Raw genomic sequence first — 18388 nt, 5'->3', positions numbered from 1 at the left:
TGGTTAGAGCAGACCACATCACATAAAAACGCTGGGGAACTAATACAGTCTTCAGTGGCCCTATAACAGTGTAACTGATGTTCCCTTTTCTTCTTTTGGTAATTAGCCTTGATTATGATAGATTAATCATGAGCTGAAGTGTTGGAAATCATATTGTGGAACTCTTCTTAGGATTAATTTGCCTTCATCCACTCCTCCAGGAGCCAGTCTTTCTTAGACCTCATTTGCTCTGTTTTCACCTCGTGCTTTCTAGTACAACTAGATGGATGGCCATTGAACTGGCAGTCAACCCACCAACGCCCCCTGCTACATCCTTCTGGAATTTGAGGGGGAAAGGGGAGCAAACAAATAAAAAATATAATTTCTGTATCACGTAGCGAGAGGCCACAGCACATATGAATGTCCTAGGTGCAAACATGCATGGTAATTCTAAATGGCCCCACGTGGCCATGTTTGGTTGCGGGGCTTCCCACTCTGTCCTAGTGCTGGACAGAATCGCTGGCTGCTGCTACTACCACACACACACCCCCCCACCCCCACCCCCCCAGGTTTCATAAGGAAAGCACAATGTTCTCAACCCACACCTCCTTCCCAGCACTGGAAAACTCACCACCGGAAAACTCACCACCAGCAATGCATGTTGCAAATAGATACCACAGCTATTCAGGGATATCCAGATCAGTAACAGTGGCAACAATCAGAAGGGCAAGGACCAATTATAGAGGCCTTTCCTAATGAAAGGTCTGCGGTTGATGTTCTGGTTCTAGCAACCCGAGCAGAGATTTGCTACTCCGGGGAGTCAGGATTTCCCTCCCTTGATCTTTGTACTTCTCTTCTACATAGTTTTGACAGAGGCTAAAAAATAAAATAATTCTCAACTCCTTGAAAATTATTTTTGCACCTTTATAAACACCTGCGCTTTCAGATGGTCATAACACTAGGAGAATGTGTGCAACATGCACCGAGGTGGAAAAAGCCACAGGGCAAAAGCCAGAGCACTTCTTTGCTGACATTGATTATTCAGCTCCCAAGGACAGTGTTTCAAGAACATACAATAAATGCAGTAAACACCACCAAACTGCTGCACCAATTCTTAAGACTGTCAGAAAGCAAGACGTTATGTTGCCTTTTGCACTTTTTGCAATTGACAGCACCATATCATCTCAAAAGCCTGAACTCTCTTCCTGGTTAGCACTGCAGCTAAACCCAGTTAGCCTCACGCTGTCTGCACAGAATGAAAATACGTCCCTGTGAACTTACTTCTGGGTGCACTCTGCCAGTTATGTTTGCAACCTATGATTTCTGCTATGTCCTGAGAGTTGTATGCATCTATGCTGTAATTATCAACTCTTCCCTCCTCTTGCACTTTAATCTGAGGTCTTAGATGTCATCCAATTGGCTCAGAAGAAGCCTCTCTCTACAACAAGGTTTCCGTTTTTCCCACACTCTGAATGTATTCAGCTATGAGAACTAGGCTCACAAGTATTCCACAGCTCACAATGTTATGTCCCAGTTAAACATTTTCATATGTGATTTAAAAGAAAAACAAAACAGGTTATAATCCCATATGTAGATTTGTACCTTGTCCTCATGTCACTTGCTTCTCTTGTGTAGGTTTTTGCATGACATCTTTCCAGTCAATAAAAAGTGGTCGTCAATGGAAGTCAGAATAAGTGTGCCTCAAAATATATATAGTCCAGCAGCCCATGAGACTATATTATAATCAGTACTTTGAGGTGCTCTTCCAATCACCATAGTGTCATGGCCAGGACGCACAGTTACACTGGGTACAGTATTTTTCCTCAATCCCCCAATCTCTGTGTCTCTCTAAGGAATGTACAGCATGACTTCAGCCAAAGGAAGGAAGCTCCCTCTTAGGCAAAAAGGTCCTGTAAGAATTTCTAACCCATGTAAGCAAAGACTGTACCCCAGAGTCATTCCACTAGTCATTTAGACACTACCAGATCTATTTGATCTAGTCACTGCTAAAACTGGCCATACTGCAAAAACTCTGCAGGAAGCACTCAGTGAGTCTAGCCCTCTCCAGCAGCAAGGCAGCCTTTTAGCAGGACTTGTTAGGAACATGGTTTTCGATGTTGGCATCACAGCTCCTTAGGTTAAATACCTGAGGTTTGAAAATTGGTTGAAAAGTCTCTCCAAAAGAGTAGGCTATAAAACAAGCAAGGTAGACAGATGAAGTATTAACTGATGCTGCAAGTATCATTTTAATCTGCAGGTCACAGACATACAGAAAATTTTTCTTACCTGGTGGGACCCGAAGATGGATAGATGGGTTTCAAAATTATTGTTATTGTTGTTATCAACAGCAGCAGCAGCAACAACTCCTCACCATGTAAAAGGAACTTGGATTTCTAATCCATTGCATCCCCAACACCAACACATACCCTCTGAGAGAGTCAGAATACGATTCTCCTGTAGTTTCATTTAAGAATAAGATATAAAATCCAATATCCTGATGCTAGATGTTGATGCTGAGGTTTCTGATTTCTAAGTCTGATATTCATTATAGACGTTATACACCACAATATTTGGGATATACTCTAGAAAACAAATAGCTAAGCTAAATCTAGGACACACGTAAGGAAGCATATGAGCTCAATGCAAAGATCTTCCTTCACCACTGAGTGATACATCCCTTTTCTGTCACTACCAAAAAATACAATCGCTACTGCTGCATTAGTCAGTCAACCTCTCCCTTTTTTCATGCAAAGGACTGAGACAGCACAGCAAAAGAACACAATATGAGGCTAAACCAGGTCCCTGTAAGGACTCTATTATTCTTAATTGTTCTTCTCTATACTGAATCTCTGAACCATCACAATATTTTCATTTATTTAAGAGTTTTCAGAAAAGAAAGAAAAAACCTTAGAAAAAAAGCCAATAACCCCTCTTATTAACAAAGCAGTAACACTTTACTGGCCCTCCTTTCCTAAGTAATTTGATTTTTATATCCATTAAGAACTTATCTTCAATGGAAGCATGATGAAGTAAATAGTCACTATGTGTCTTGCTGAATACCCTGAACATTTCTGCAGCTCCTACACTCTATTAGATCAATATTTAGTCTACAAGAAAGAGCATACATGAAAAATAGCTTACACAGAGCAGGCAAAAGTCATATGGAGGGTGCAAAAGCACAGCCTTTACAAAGTATTAGAATTTTTTTTTTTTTTTTCAGGATGATTTTTTGTGTTTTCTTTTTAAAATGTAGCTTAAAGCAAAATTATCCCCCTTCAAATAAGAAAACAATATTAATATTTGGATCAAGTGAGATGTAACTATAAATACCTCTGCATTCCAGAATCCAATTATCCCCTCAGCTGAAAGGACAGTATAAGGGGTGGAGTGGGGGTGTGAAACCACCTATGTAATATGATTTCTAAATTTTACCTTATATACTGAGGGCAGTCAGATTTCTTAGCATCTAGGAGAATGTGATCCACAGCTCAATGTCCAGCTTGCAAGTTTTTTTTAAAATCTACAGGTATTTTCAGAAGAATGCTTTCAATGCACTCTGATTTTCATAGAGTTTAAGGCCACAATATGAAAGTAATTAAAAGTGTAAGCCTTCCAGTGACACCAGTAATATTTTTCGGCTTTCTATTTTTAGGATTTCTTGGCAAGGTTTCCTCTTTCATCCTGGCTCCCAGTTTCTGTATAACAGCCCAAACTGCCAACATTATTTTAGAGGAGGAATGCCTTGTGGCAAGTTTTTTCTGACTTATTACAGGAAGGGCAAAATGTGATTCTCCCCCCACCATTAGCCAAAAACGGAGGTTCAAAGAATTTTCAAGAATCCAGCAGCCAGCAGTCCATTCATCTGTGTCAAATCCCCATGATGCTTATTCAAGTCGGGATCCCAGCTTCATAGCACAAACTCCCAATTCAAATCCTTCTTCTCCGTAAACACAGACTGAAAATGCACTTTTCATATTTGCCCTGTCCATATAAGCCAAGTTTTAGTTTGCAGACACATGCAAGATACAAAAGTGTTGAAAGCAATAATTCAATTAAGTAGATCTTCAGCTTTAAAAAGTTATGGCGATAATTGATCAAAACACTGAAGATAGCACTGAAGTGCAACTGTAGTAGTATTAACAAGGATTCTTGCTATTTATTTATTCCTTGCTTTTATTTTTTGTGACAAAGTATAATACATAAATTTCTTAATGAAAATTTCTACAGTATGTGGAAGCAACAGAATGTTTGAATTTATGAATATTTATAAGTAAATTATTAAATCCACAGTGTATTTCATAACAGCTACCACTTTAAAGTATTTTGTGTGCAATCTTGTAGCAAGGTTAATCATTCTCATCCTGTTTTCTCATTCTCACCATGTTTCAGCAAAAAGTTAAGATTATATTTTTAAATCTTGTGAACCAGTCCTTTGCAGCTAACTTTATCTGAGTTGGAATTAAAAGGAATTTAAAACAATTTAAACTGAAAATACTATTCTCTGGTGAGTTCCACATAATTCATTTTTCCACCTAATGCCCTCCGACATTGCTGAAACCAGGTCAGGTTTGCTAAGTTTTTGAATGACATTCCAATGCTGTTACACTGACAACTTCAATAGAGCTGCAAAACCCAAGAAGAAGCAAGCATCGCTGGAATCTCAGTCAGAGCTGCCTAAGGCTCAGCTCCACACTTCTAGAAGAACCTCTGCCTCTCAAGATGGGGGCCATCCACAATGAAACCAAGCACTTGGTTCTGGTCAATTAATTCCACATTTTAATGAATATTTAGCATCAATGGCCTTTCAAGATGGATTGCAAGGGAGAAATAAGGAAAACACCTTTTTGCTTGCAAAACAGTATTATTCTTCAATTTCTCCTTTTATGGATGTTCAGTGCATTCACTGATCCCAGCTGATACATTAAAACCAGGCTCCTTTTTCTGTGGGGAAAACAGCAAAGTGTCACAGTTTGGTGACACAGAGGCTACCCCATCACTCTTTTTGAGCGTTCCATCAGTGTTCCTTTTGTCTAGACCCTCACATCTTGAGAGTCTTCATGCTACATGTGTAAATGCATTCCTAAATAGGAATTCTTTCCAAATGAGGGCTGAGGAAAGAAAAGCCATCCCCATACTGTTCTGACATGGTTCCACAGTGAAGAACACTACAGCTTTTGCCTTCAGATCACTGGATTTAAAACACCACAATCGACAAACCCTAAAATCCTGCAAGTTTTGTTCCGTTTAAGCCAACAGATTCTCTTTTTTTCCCAGGTGGGGACACAGTTGATGCAACTAAAACTACCCAGATGTCAATGGGAAATAAGTTAGGAATGACTCAGGGAAAAGCTATGGGTCAAATGTCTCATAAGCAGTTAACAGAAGACACGCTTTTGTGTCAGAGTAACTGTGAACCTCAGCTTCCTCCTACTTAGGCAAGTTACAACCACAGGACCTCAGGGCAACAGATCAGCCACCAGACTTCCCTCTGCATGACTTCAGCCTTCCTCAAGTTAGCACTGCTAGTGGTGCCATGGCGCTGGAAGAGCTGAGTGAAGTGCTATACTCACAATCATTATTTTCACGTGAATATAGTTCTTCTTACAGTGCCCATCAAAAACATTCATGCACAAAGTAGCACCTTCCCCTGCTCAAGCACAAAGGCAAGAAAAAACTGTTCCAAATACCTTAAAGACAGGCTAAAAATACAACCCTTTGTTGAACCACCCACCAAAATTAAAGCAGTATGAAATCCAGGTCAAAATCCCCAGGTTGAACTCATTCATCTTCTGTATCATCTTTCTTTCTCTCTCGCACATGCGTGCGTACACACACCCATGTCTAGGTCCTGGTGCCACTGTGCATATGCTTAAACAAAGCCCTTGGACCACTGCATTCAAGACCACAACATAATCAGCCTGTCGCTGAAGCACCATACTGAATACACACACTGAAAACCCATGAACTGACATTGCAATAAATCTACAGAGAGCCTTCATAAATTGTATGGGGAGCCTTCAAGGACAAAGACCCAAATGGTTTTAATTTCCCTCTAAGTGATAGCCATAGTTAATACCAGATTTGGCAGGAAGCAGGCATTCCATGCCCGTTGGGCTTATATGGACATGAAAAAGAGTTTATGTTTGACATTTGCTTTAAAAGCATAATGAAAACCTTTTGCTCTTTCAAGTCCCAAACTTGCATTAGTTTCTGAGAGTCTGTTACTTTAAAAAAGCATTTGTTGGCTCTGATTGCTTGGATAACTGACAAAAAGCATTAGGAGTAGACTCTTTGTTAGTGTTCTGTAGCTGGATGACAGAGAACGGGGAGCAACAGAAACAAGATGCTGAACAGCACATTTATTCTCTGTCCCCCTTACAACTGTTTTTGATAAATAAGAAGTGGCTTATGACATCAAGCTGTGATTCATCACTGGCAACTCTCCATCAATTAACAGAAAGGAAAGAATATGTAGTATTTCCACATATCGCCCCAATTCTCTCCACGTGTTTTCCCCCTGAATGTCACATACAGCCGTCTGCCTGGTGAGCTGGTGACACAGCCGAACAGTATGGCAAGTATTGGTAACAGTGGAGATCCAAAAGCAATGGCCCATTTTCCATCAGCTGTGCTCCACATTCCTGCCAGACATGTAATGGAGGGCTAAAGTATCCACAGTGTTACATGCATTTGGGGTAGGTCAGAGCTGGGAAGGTTTGTGGATGACAGTCTTCTCAGGGCAGAAGGTACGAAAAGGCCAAGGCCAGCTAGTTGTGAGAACGGGAAGCAGCAGTTGTTTAACAGAGCTCTTGCAAGTCCCACAGCCAAAACATAACCAACCTGGTCCCTCCATCCTGAAATCTATATGGGAACCAAAAAGATACATCTTGCTCTGCATGTTGCAGCTCCTGAAAAAATGGCTGACTTCACACCATGTGTAAGGCAGCATATATAAAGGCATAATTCAACTGTTAAAAATCATGACCTAAGGAAAGCAACAGCTCTGTAGTGTGCCCCAGATCCATCATAATAATGACTTATTGCTTTATGTTGCATTACTTAAAATTAATACACCACCAGTTTAGCCATGTGGTCAAATACATTCTGGGGTTCACAAGTAACTTGACATATGAATAACAACCAGCGTGGGCATGCAAGTACATTCACACATGTACTGACGCAGCACTGTGCTGCGTTTTGTAAAAATACATCTATTAATTTTTTTTAAAAACCTAAACTCTTGCTACAGAAACTGCTCATATTCATACCAGGGAGTAAAGGTGCAATTAGGATTATCATTGTAAGTTAAGTATCCAAGAAGTGACAGAGAACTTCTAGCTTTGGTGACTCGAAGGGGATCTGGGACATAAGTAACTTTTCTTAAAGCCCACAGGGTCCAAACGGGTTTTAGAAAACAGTAAGTCACCTCAAGATGACTCTTATATTATCAGCTCTCCTTATATTACCAGCTGGCTGAGGTTGGAAGCCAGAAAAGACTGGGATGGAAGAGGGGTTGGCCCTTCCCCAGAGAGGCAGTAACTTCCATGACCAGCTGGACCAGGGCCAGTGGGAAGATCTACAAACCAAGTACAGCGGCATGACAAATCTGTGGATTAACAGCAGCATTGTCAGGGAGCAAGGCATGCTCAAAGCTGGTTATCACATGGGATTTGGGAATGAACTCTGTTTTCAAAAGCCAATTCAGAAATACCAGACTGAAACACCTCCTAACCATCATGATTTGAAGTGGTCATCCTTGCCATGGCAAGCTCTTGAGATCTGATAAGAGTCCTTACAAGAAAATGTACTGTATGGCTGATAGTAAGTAGGAATCTCAAAGACCTTGAGATAAACTTCACTTTACCCTATCACCCTAGAGACTTCTTGCTTTAGTTTTATGTATGTGTTATAAAATGAAACAGGCCTGGAATGAATGAGAGTGCCTATTCACTTCAGTTAGCTCTGGCTTCATTCAATTTTCTCTCCCCAGATCTGGAACAGCTCTGATGAACAATGGTGGCAGTTGACTCTCTAAAACATTTCACGTCTATGTTATTTGTGATAGGTGGAACAGCTATTTATGCCCTTAATTCAAAAGGGAAGATCCACAAGGCAATGGTATTTGGCTTTAATTGCAAAGACCTTATAAGAATAAAAAAAATAGCCAGGAACCCATTATTGTAGAAAGCAGTATTGACTGATGGTTAAAGCACAGATAAACTGAAGTAAGAAGATCTGTTACAGGCTGTACTACCAAGTTTTTTTGGTTAAGTGTCTTTTCACCATTCCATTTATTTCAGTACAGCCAAGATGAAAAAGTGCTGTATTGTGACAGAGACAATGGAAAACCTGCAAAATTGGAATAAAAAGATGACTTAAAAATTCCCATACTTCTTAGAAGTGACATCTGAGGTTGCCATTTGCTTCATATGAAAATGAACCTCTAGGACTTTACATACAAGTTTTATTTTAGATATGCTACTAATTTTGAAAGTAGAGGTATTCTCAATGATCATCCAAACTGATTTCAAACAGAACTTTTAATTAAAGTTATTGTTTCAGACAAAGTATAAAGGTGTACCTATACATTTCAGGTGATTCTCATACCTATTCTTGCTGTCCTCTGGTGATAAAATTTGTACTGTGCCTTCTAGGTCAAATGCCCTTTCCCATTTGATCTTAAAACTGCCAGGTCATTGAACAAAAAAACAGGGTTTCATAAACACATCCCATAGTAATTCTCCAGGAAAAATGAGCTACCAGTTAAGCAGAATAATAATTTCTGACTCAGAAATTGGTGAAATAGTAGGGCAGAGACTGCATAGAACACCAGACAACAAATGCAGAAATCCTGAACTATTTTAATGTTTTTTTCTAAGGACAAAAACATTACTCAAGTCCTAAATGGGTGAGCTGCCAAACAGCATCTCATAATGCCTTTAGTTGTCACGAAGCAGAGTCAAACTTCTCTCTCCACCATCTTGCAAGGAACTACAGAGGGCACAAACTAAGACAAAAATAATCTCAACCTCTCACACACACCAAGAAACACCTAGCATACACTCAGCACTGGGCATATACTTACTTTTTACATTCCCACTGTGTTTACTTGAGTTAGCGTAGCAAAATCATGTCTAGTTGGAAAATCTAATCCCACTTATTTTGGCTCTTTATATATTAAAAACATAGCAGGCTGGAAGGAGAAAAGAAACAAAAAGTTAGTGCACTGCTGTCTTCTCTTCATCTGTTTTTAGGAGAAGGCCACTTCACATTTGGGGTTTTTTTGGCCATGTGGAGGGGAAAGGTTTCTTCCAGAAGTCATCAATTATAGGAAGTGGCAGGTCACATAAAATAAATTCACAACATGAAGGTAGCTGCAACATCCAGCCACTGGGACTCAAGTCGTGTCATGTACTATGTACCATAGCCTCTTTTCTAACAGTCAAACCGAGATGGTGGGAATTCACATAAATAAAGCAGGAGTACAGCATATGAGCTTACAGAGTTTCTTGCAAGCTGTTAGCTGGCTTCTAACTTAAATCTCCTTTTCCTCCCTTGGTCCCTCCCACGTATGCCTCCCCAACCCAGTCCATACATAAGAAGGTTAACATGAAGAATATTGTTAACTACCATCCATGCTAAAGATGAAAAAGCCCCCTGAAATGTAATTTTCTGCAGGGTATTTGTATTTTAACTGCCAGGGCACTATATCCCGTATAAATTATTTCCTGAGTAAGAGGTATCTTCACTTGCCTAGATTTTTTGAGCAGTTGTTAGCAGCTTTGTATGAGACTGAATCAGGATTCTTAAACCTTATTTATGCGTTTTATGTTGCACCAGTAGTCTCTTATAATGCTATAAGAGATCCACAAAGAGCTGTGTTCGGCACTGGAAGTTTTGTTGCTGTAAGAGCCATCGAATCAGAGCCCAATTCAGCAACTGCAGATATTTAAACCAGGGCCTATATTATACATAAACAACTAAGCATGTTAAAGTATGAAATATCAGGGTTAAACAAGTGAAAATCTATACCTGGATGCATCACAGATACAGTTTCACACCCAAGCATCGTGTGATCTATGTACCCACTTTAGGGGAAAAAGGAGGGCAGTGGGCAAGAAAGCTGTTTTTGTAAGGGTATCTGAGAGGATGCAACAAAGCAAAAGGAAATATCAAGTAGTTATCTCTTTGGAGGAAAATAAAAGAGGGCATAATAAGTGTTGTTATGTTTGGTGAGGAGGGGGAAATTTATCATGACCAGCATCATACATTAATATACATTATATTATGTATATTATACATAATATATGTATATTAATCCCCATAAAGGGGATTAAACATTCCTAAACTTTAATTCAGTAAACTATTTTAAGTCATCTTTAAAATTAATTTTCAATTTTTAGAGATGTCAAGATCACATGAGCCTGTAAGTATTTTATTGTATAGGAACAGGCTTAAGAAATTGCTTAATTTTCAAGTGCTTTGTTGAATGAAGAACCCTGCTGCTGGAGCTAAGTACAACATTCAACCATCGCAGACTCATGATGATTCCTCAACCTCTTACATGAGTAGAGCAGAGTGGAGGAGGAAGGGAAATGCTGCTAACATTTTACTTTTTCATGAGAGAGGCCAAGACTGCTCAGGCACCAGTGCTACTCAAGGATTTATTAAAATCAGCAGGAGCTCGCTCTGCTGTTGGAGGGCCATGGGATCTGTATCAGCCCTGAGGTCAGGAGGGAGGACCAGCTGGAATGAAGGAGAAATAGGAAAAGGAGCATGACTCTCATTCCACATATCATAAAAGAACTCACATGTTTTGAATAACAATTATGATAATTTAATCATTGGTTTGGATGATTAAACAACGTGTATCAGTGATGGAATTGTGATCTGAACCGTCTGTGCAAAGAAACAGCTTTATGAAATGGTGGGGTGACTGAAACTATTTAACCTCCTTACTTTTAACCATCTAGATTTGCAGCAGATGGTACCTGCTTATATTCAACACAGTCATTTCTCCCTCACTGTTCTCCAAGACTTCTGTCGGTTTTCTGGGTAACCAAAGACTGTCCAAGATCCAGGAAACTTCCATATTTAGATTTAAAAAACAGAACCAGCAATGAATTTTCTTTTAAAATAATACAATTTAACATTCATAGTCTGTGGGAAGAAACAATTCTGAAATTATAAAGCTACAGCAATGCTCAAAAGTAACCCACAAACTCTAAAAAAAAAATAAAACCACCTGTTTTCTATTGTAAGTTTCATGGGAAAGTTGTTCATCTTACAGGATGTCACTTGAGGGCAGTAACTGAGCCATTTGGGGAACCTTCTCTTTCCTACTATTCACTTGATATTCTTCTGGAAGGAAGAAGTGTTTTAAATCCTTTGCTTATCGGTTCGTCTAAGAAATTATTTTTGTTAAGTTTTGAAGCTGCGATTATTTTTCTAAAAAAATCTTTAATCCAGTTTTACAATGGTTTTCAGCAAGAGGGAAGTAAAATGACTGAAAACTATCTAGCCCATTTTCCACCGGGTATATCATAGCTGTCAGACAGAAGGCAGGATACTGGAGATGTAATTCTTTCCAGTAACAGCCATTATGTTTCAGTGTACTTCACCTGCCTGAGACCACTTGGAAACCTAACTTATACAGCAGCTAAAACTGCTTGAGAGTTTTGAAAAGCTTTCCTTGGTCATTAAAAATATCATAGACAACTTGCACTTAAGGAACCAGATATTGTGCTGAAGACCTTGAAAAGAACTCCAATTGCATACTGTTACGTAGTCTGTATTAGGCTAGCTTCCACTTTCCCCAAGATTCTCATGTACTAAAAAACATTACTGACAGGGACATCATTACATGAATTAACCTGACTGGTTAAATAATAATAATGGAGTGGGAACAAGACACATAGTCTAAGGGATTTACCATCTACGTACAATAATAAAAATGATGCCACTTTCCTCCAGAATTTATTCATTAGATGAAAGAACACATTCATTAACAAAAGGGTGATTGGCCCACAGGATTCATCAGCTTCTTGATTAGGATTTGACTAATAATGTTCCCCCTGGCTGGGTCTTCTACAGTTGTCATCATCTTGGCCTGCAATCTGCACAGATGACCTAGCACTGGCAAAAAAAAAATTCTTAAGGATTCTTGTTGTTTTATTCTGACTCTTCTGTTGCATAACACAATACAAGGAAATGATGCTAAAGACTTATGAGCTTGTGGGCATTTTGGCCCAATGCTGCTATTTGCTTAGTATTAAATCCAAAAACCCTTTAAAATCTTTCTTCCTGGAAGAACTACTTTTCTTCCTATTCTTTTCATCTGTACAAATAAGTCATCAATAGCAGAAGCCAGAATATTCCTGCAGGGAGATTATGGACTCTGCAATATTGGTGACTACTCTCTGATGTAGAGTAGCATCCTCACATTTGCACACTTTCACCCAGTCAGAGATACCTAGATAGAATATGGAAGCCTACTGTACAGAGAAGAAAGTACAGGAGATCCATTTGGACTGTCCTTTTTCCTTGCTTTGCACAAGTGACAAGTCATTACTTAAAAAGTAATATGCTTCAGTGGAAAAGCATTACACTGAGGATCAGTAAACCTGAAGTCTTTTATGTATTTGCTGAGCAACTCTGAAAAAGTTACTTTATTTACGTTACTTTGCACTTCAGCTTTACTTTGCTTTTTTGCTTGCTGATCTAAGCAGGACTGAGATAACTTGTTTCTTTTTCAAGAAAATATCAGCAATGCAAAACACAGGTGTTTATTATCATAAAATGTTATGAGCTGTAAAAATACGAGTCCTTGAACTGAACTTATCAGAAACTATATGCAAACAAGTTCCTATCTCTCACACTCAACTTCCAATTTAAAAAAAAAAATCCCAAGAATTGCTCCTCTCAGAAGTCTGACCTCACTAAAGATTGTTCAGGGAGTCTGACCTCCCTTACAATATTATACACAAAGAAAAAGAAATTTAAAGGCGTGGTTAAAAAGTAAAGATTAAGACAATGAGTTTTCAGGTAACATTGGGATCTGCTCAGGAAGGATTGCCTACAGATACTGAGCCAGGGCTGGTGCTTGCATTCAGTACTGACTCCAGTCCAGACTGAACAGGGAATTCAATAGTCACTGTCACAGCGGCCCCTCACAGAAAGCTGATAAACCACCCGAGGACGAGACCTAACCAAAAAACATAATTGCAAACCTGTGGCATTAGTGCCAATTTTAAGTTAGCTTAATTCCATTGATTCCAAGAGAAAAATAGTTGTCTAGTGCAATCATACTAGAAAAATCTACCCCTCCCCTTGAAAATACAAAACAAACAAACCACCTCTTTAAAACACCTTCCCAGATTCAAATTTATGCTATTTTCCCTTCAACTTTGTCTTAAGACCTTTTGGCATATTCTGAGGCAGAACGTCTAATATTACAATTATTTCAACCACCCAGTGGTAGAAATTCCTATTGTATAATCATATATCTTCCTGCTGGAAGAGAAAGATCAATAGAAATTCAACAATATAGAAAGCTCCTATTTTAAGCTGTTGCTTGTTGCCTCCTTTTTCATCTTCCAGATGTAAAATAAAGCCACTGATGTTAATACATCCTGCCCACGTTTTCTGTTCCATAATAGCAGCATAAATTGGAGCCTATGCCAGCTTTGTAGACTACTCCATCATTTGAACTCATTTTATAACCAATATTTTGAGAATTACTGGTCCAGCTTCCCCTATCACTCATACTAATTTAAAACTGATGAAATGCAATTTGTTTCAGAGAAGAAACTCTTGATTTATACTAATATATAATAAGAGAAGAATGTAGACCATCCATTTCATGGTATGAGAGTGGTGAAGCTCTGCTTAGCCCCAGCAGTCCCTGCTATATCCCTACGGACTGGTGCTAGGGAACTACCAGATTTCTTTATCTTGCTGCTTGGTGTTACCCTCTCCCTGTCCCTTTAAGTGTCACAGGAAGAGGAGTTTAACATCATTTAGCTTGTTCTCTTGCTCCTGGGTTCAATGCTCAGGTTCACTTGACACTTCAGGATATCTTTAACAAGGAAAAGAAGAATCAAGAACAAACTTGGAAGTAAAATCTAGCTTAAAAGGAGTTATTCCTAAGCAATATTAATAACATTAATTATCTGGAGAGTACTCTGAGCAGCAGACTCTCAATTAGCAGCCCCAGGCAGCCACAAAGAAAAGCAGGAACCAAAGTGTAGTGGGGCAAAACTGTCATGGTGAACACGTACCACAGCAGTGTGACACTGTTTCTGAGCAATAGGGTTACCCATGCCTAATTAAGTCCTAGTAATAGAAATGCTGGCATGAAAAAGAGAACAAGGCATGGCTTTTGCTCCCAAAGTCATATAGTGTGGAACATTTTCTTTATGTGTTTCAAGAGCATCCAGCAAAATTGGGGTCCTGGTGTCAACTGAGTCACTGTGCAATGACCAATTAGTAACCTTCCCTCTAGTAAAGCATGCTCCATTAAGATTCTAAAATCAGACTCACGGTGCTGGAGCTAAGAGTTACTAGAAAATTTATATTTATGAATCCCTGAAAAAAAAAGAAAAGGTTCTTACAATAATTTTTCTTTCCATTGTAACATTATGATTTTCAGGTTTAATATTGTGCCTAAGGTCACAGGCTAATGTTTCTTTGGCAAAGAGATCACTGGATATCATTGTATATGCTTTCAAATGGAATAAAGCTCCTTCTTCTAATTCTGAGAGAAGGCAAAAATTTAAGCCCTTTAAATGAGTCACTTGTCTACAACAGAATGCTGGCCATCTTACACCTCAGAGGAAAGCAATTCTGGCAGGAAAACATACGCTCAGATATTTCCCTGGCAGCTTTTTATAATAAAATGGTTATTTGAAGCTGCTTGGTTTGAAACGTTAGACACAAGAGTGAGGGAGATGGTTTCACAGATAGAGCGCACATGAGATGGTCAAAGGGAGCTTGAAACCAGTAAAGATTATTTAGTGCATATATCCACAGTTTACCACTTGTGTGGTATATTATTCATAAATTTCTGGGAAACTAATCCTAAAAGGTTTCAACAGAAATGGTATGTCTTCAGAAGGGATTTGAAATGAAAGAGGTTGCTCACTTAAGCATGCAAGAGGAGAGGGAGACTGCTATAGCGTGCCGAACCCTAGTCAGCAAAAACATTTAAACATATGCTTAAAATTAATTTAAATCCATTGTTGAATCAAGCTTTCAGAGGTAACCCAGAGGAAGTGCATGAAACTTCAAAGGTCCAGAGGTTTGCTTAGCAAACCAGAAATAGAGATGCTTGAATGAGCCTCTGGAATGAGTTCTGTGGCGCTGAGACTCTTGGCTAACACTCTAGAGGTTTCTGGTACTTCCTATTTGCAGTTGTGCCGAAAGGCTGCTATTTTGGCAGTTTCTCTGTTTTTGTCCACAGTCATAAAGTCAACGGGAACCCATCACTGAGATCAAATGGGTTTTAAACCAGAATTAAAGTTGATCAAACTTTCACACCCGTTAAAAGTTGGTATGTGTACTTCAGGATTATCAACCCATCCTCATTTTTGGGCATTTCTTTTCCGTAACTGCCCCTCAAAGTGGTTTAGGTGCATATTCAAAGGTAACAGGGAATATTTACACGAGTGGGAAGGCGAACGCATACTCTGGCATGTGCCGGCTGCGGCCGGCGTCGCAGGGGAGCAGCACGCTGCTGACCAAGCTCCGCGGGCTCAGCACCCGTGACCGAGCCGGCGCAGCGGGAAAAGCGAACTGCCGCCTACGCGCGCTGGAGCCGAGCGCCGGGCTCAGCCCGTGCGCCGGGCAGCCCCCGGCAGGACTTAGGGAGGGCACCGAGACGCCGCCCCGCATACCCGCGCCTTTGCTGTCCTCGCCGCCGCGGAGAGAGGCGGGCGCTGCCGCTGCCACGCACACCCCGCGCAGCCCCGTCCCCCAGCGCGGCGCGGAGCGGAGCTGCCGCCCGCGCCCCACGGCAGGGCCCGGCGGAGCGAGGCGATGCTACCGACGCCGGGCGCAGGCGCCTCCCCGCGGCCCGCCCTTCGGCGGCGGCGGCGCCGAGCCCGGCAGGGGTGGCCGCGGCCCCGGCAGCGCCGAAACCCGCCCCGCCGCCCCCGGGCTGGGGGGTACATCCCGCGTACCTGAATCATCGTCTCGGCCTCTTCTTGCGCCGAGCGGCGACGGGGAAGGGGAAGGGGACGCAGCTCCCTCCCGCGGCACGCCAGGCTCGCCCGGCCGCCCATGGGGCACTCCCGGCCGCTCCTCACCTCCAGCGCGGTCCCGGGGCCCTGCCCTCTGCCCGCTCCTCACCCGTCGCCGGCAGCCATGAGCCCCCCGCCCCTGCGCGGCCGGCGCTGGGCTTCCACAGCCGGGCTGAGCTCCCCTGGCTGTCACCCGCTCGGCCGCTCTCCGAGCTCCTTCCCTCTCCGCTTTCCCTTTTGTCACCGGGCTCCCGAGCTGACCACACCGTGCCCCCTCCGGGGCTAGGACGACAAATCAGAGAGCCGGTGCCGAAAGCTCGTGTCTCCAGCTGGGGAAACTTAGCCTTCCCTATCCTGGTGGGAGGGTTTTTGGATCACTGGGTGGTACGGATACCATAACAATGAAACTAATAACTCGCAAAACAGTCTGCTTCGGAGGGTGCGCTCCTTTTGTGCAGAAGAAAAGCGAGCTTTCCAGCAATCTGTCACTAAAGCAAGCTGATAGTACCCAAGTAACTTGAGAGAGAAAAATGGGTATTTAAAGTTGACATCAAAAATGACTTTAAAAACAGTTTCAGAAGGGAAGAACCTACAGGGATTTCCTGCTTCTTTGTATAATCTGCTTGCCTGTGTACGTTAATTAATTCCCTTAATTTCCCTGCCTGTGAGGGGATGTACACTGCTTGTAAGGGGCAGGGAAGATAACCATGTGATGGAAGCACAGCACTAAGCTTAGAGGCAGGGGTTCTGTTTCCCTCTTTGCCAAAGACGTTAGCTATCCTGTGCAATTTAAGTTTGCAGAAATGTGCTGTAATTTTGCATGTTTTAATTCTTAGATCTCCAGCTTCAGGAAAGGCAGAGCTGCTTTACCCACAGGGCCGAGAATCTGTATCTCCCACCAGGACATAAGGGCGTAACACTGGATAACTGCTACTATAATTAAGGGATCGTGGGCAAAAACTTTCAGCTGTCTTCTCTTTGGGTTTCCAAGTTTCCTCCTCTGCAGAAAAGGACAGGGTATAAATCAGTGCTTCCCTGCCTCTGATGTGTCCTGAGAAGTTCAAGACACATTTACTTGACTGTCATGCTGTAAAAGATGTCTGTAACTGAACAGCAAAGAGAGTTCATTACCTATTTCCAAACATTTGCATTTCAGTGTTCTAGCAGAGGCATCTTAAAATAGATTTGGAGGAACTGGGTCGATCAGTTTTGTTTTTCCTTAAGGAATAGAAGAGATGAGAAATCATTTCTGAACATTTGTGTTGTGATAACATCTGACATGTTATGCTTTAGGTCAAAACAATATGTCTTTTATACATCTAAAAAATAAAATTAATTAAATGGGTTTTAACACTATTATTATTTATTTGTACCATTTGGATGTTCTAATTGAGTACTTGGCCCCCATTATGCCAGGCACTCATCTTCAGGTGACTTAAGTCATTTTACTTCATAAATTAGTTGATCTTGTGCATGAAGGAGTTCAGGTATACACTGAGTAGCCTACATGGGGTCGTTTCTGGGCTGTCAGCTTATTTTCACTGCATAAGTCTTCCCATGTTTCTCCCCCAGCCCTCCATTGCCTGAAGTCTGTGTTCAAAGAGCCTGAATGCACAAATGGGTTATTTTTGCAGGATGAGGAATTGATTAAGGGAGAAAGGGTCATTGTACAGGAAGAGCTATTCTTAGATAACTTGAAGGTCTGATATTGTCATGTAAGCTTTTCTGAGAAGTCACAAATCATGACTAACGAGCTGTATTTGAAATACCCCAAACTGACTGGAGTCATAATATGGGAATGTGTATTGTGAAGGTGACTTTTATGAGCTAGTCAAAAGCAACCTCTCCAGCTGGCATTTGTACTGTCTCATCCACTTCAAGGTGAGTTCATCTGGTCCTTGTTGACTGATCCACAAATAAAAGTCAGGAAGAGGAGAGAACTTAAGTCAGTATCATTAATTTGACAGTATAGGAATGACTATTGACAGGTTTGAAATCCCTCTTCAGAAATTAAATGGTATAAATGTGGAAATGTCAACCCCTTCTGAAAGACTTTTCACTGTTCTGCCTTACTGGAATGATCACTTCCATTGCTTTAGTGCTTTGACCCTACTTTTAATTACTGTCATCTTCTAAATATGACTTGGTATGTGTGAAAGGGTTTGCAAAGC

The 18388-nt window shown here is 41.0% G+C and overlaps 1 protein-coding gene across 10 annotated transcripts in view; it reads right to left on the bottom strand.

The window, feature by feature from the left end:
* TNS3 (tensin 3) overlaps positions 1-16558 on the bottom strand; it is a 249233-nt gene extending 232675 nt beyond the window's left edge. For 5 of the 10 annotated variants that reach the window (XM_072853450.1, XM_072853451.1, XM_072853454.1 and 2 more), the window contains exon 1: positions 16158-16558. In XM_072853450.1, coding sequence (XP_072709551.1) covers positions 16158-16259 — 102 coding nt within the window. In that variant the 5' untranslated portion in view covers positions 16260-16558. Of the gene's footprint in view, positions 1-9064; positions 9173-16157 lie in introns of all 10 variants that reach the window. The other 5 variants (XM_072853455.1, XM_072853458.1, XM_072853457.1 and 2 more) reach the window with 3 other exon arrangements.
* Positions 16559-18388: the final 1830 nt, after the last annotated feature.

This window comes from Ciconia boyciana, chromosome 2 (assembly GCF_034638445.1).
Source record: "Ciconia boyciana chromosome 2, ASM3463844v1, whole genome shotgun sequence".
In the NCBI taxonomy this organism is placed as follows: domain Eukaryota; kingdom Metazoa; phylum Chordata; class Aves; order Ciconiiformes; family Ciconiidae; genus Ciconia; species Ciconia boyciana.
This window is presented reverse-complemented; position numbering and strand designations above follow the sequence as displayed.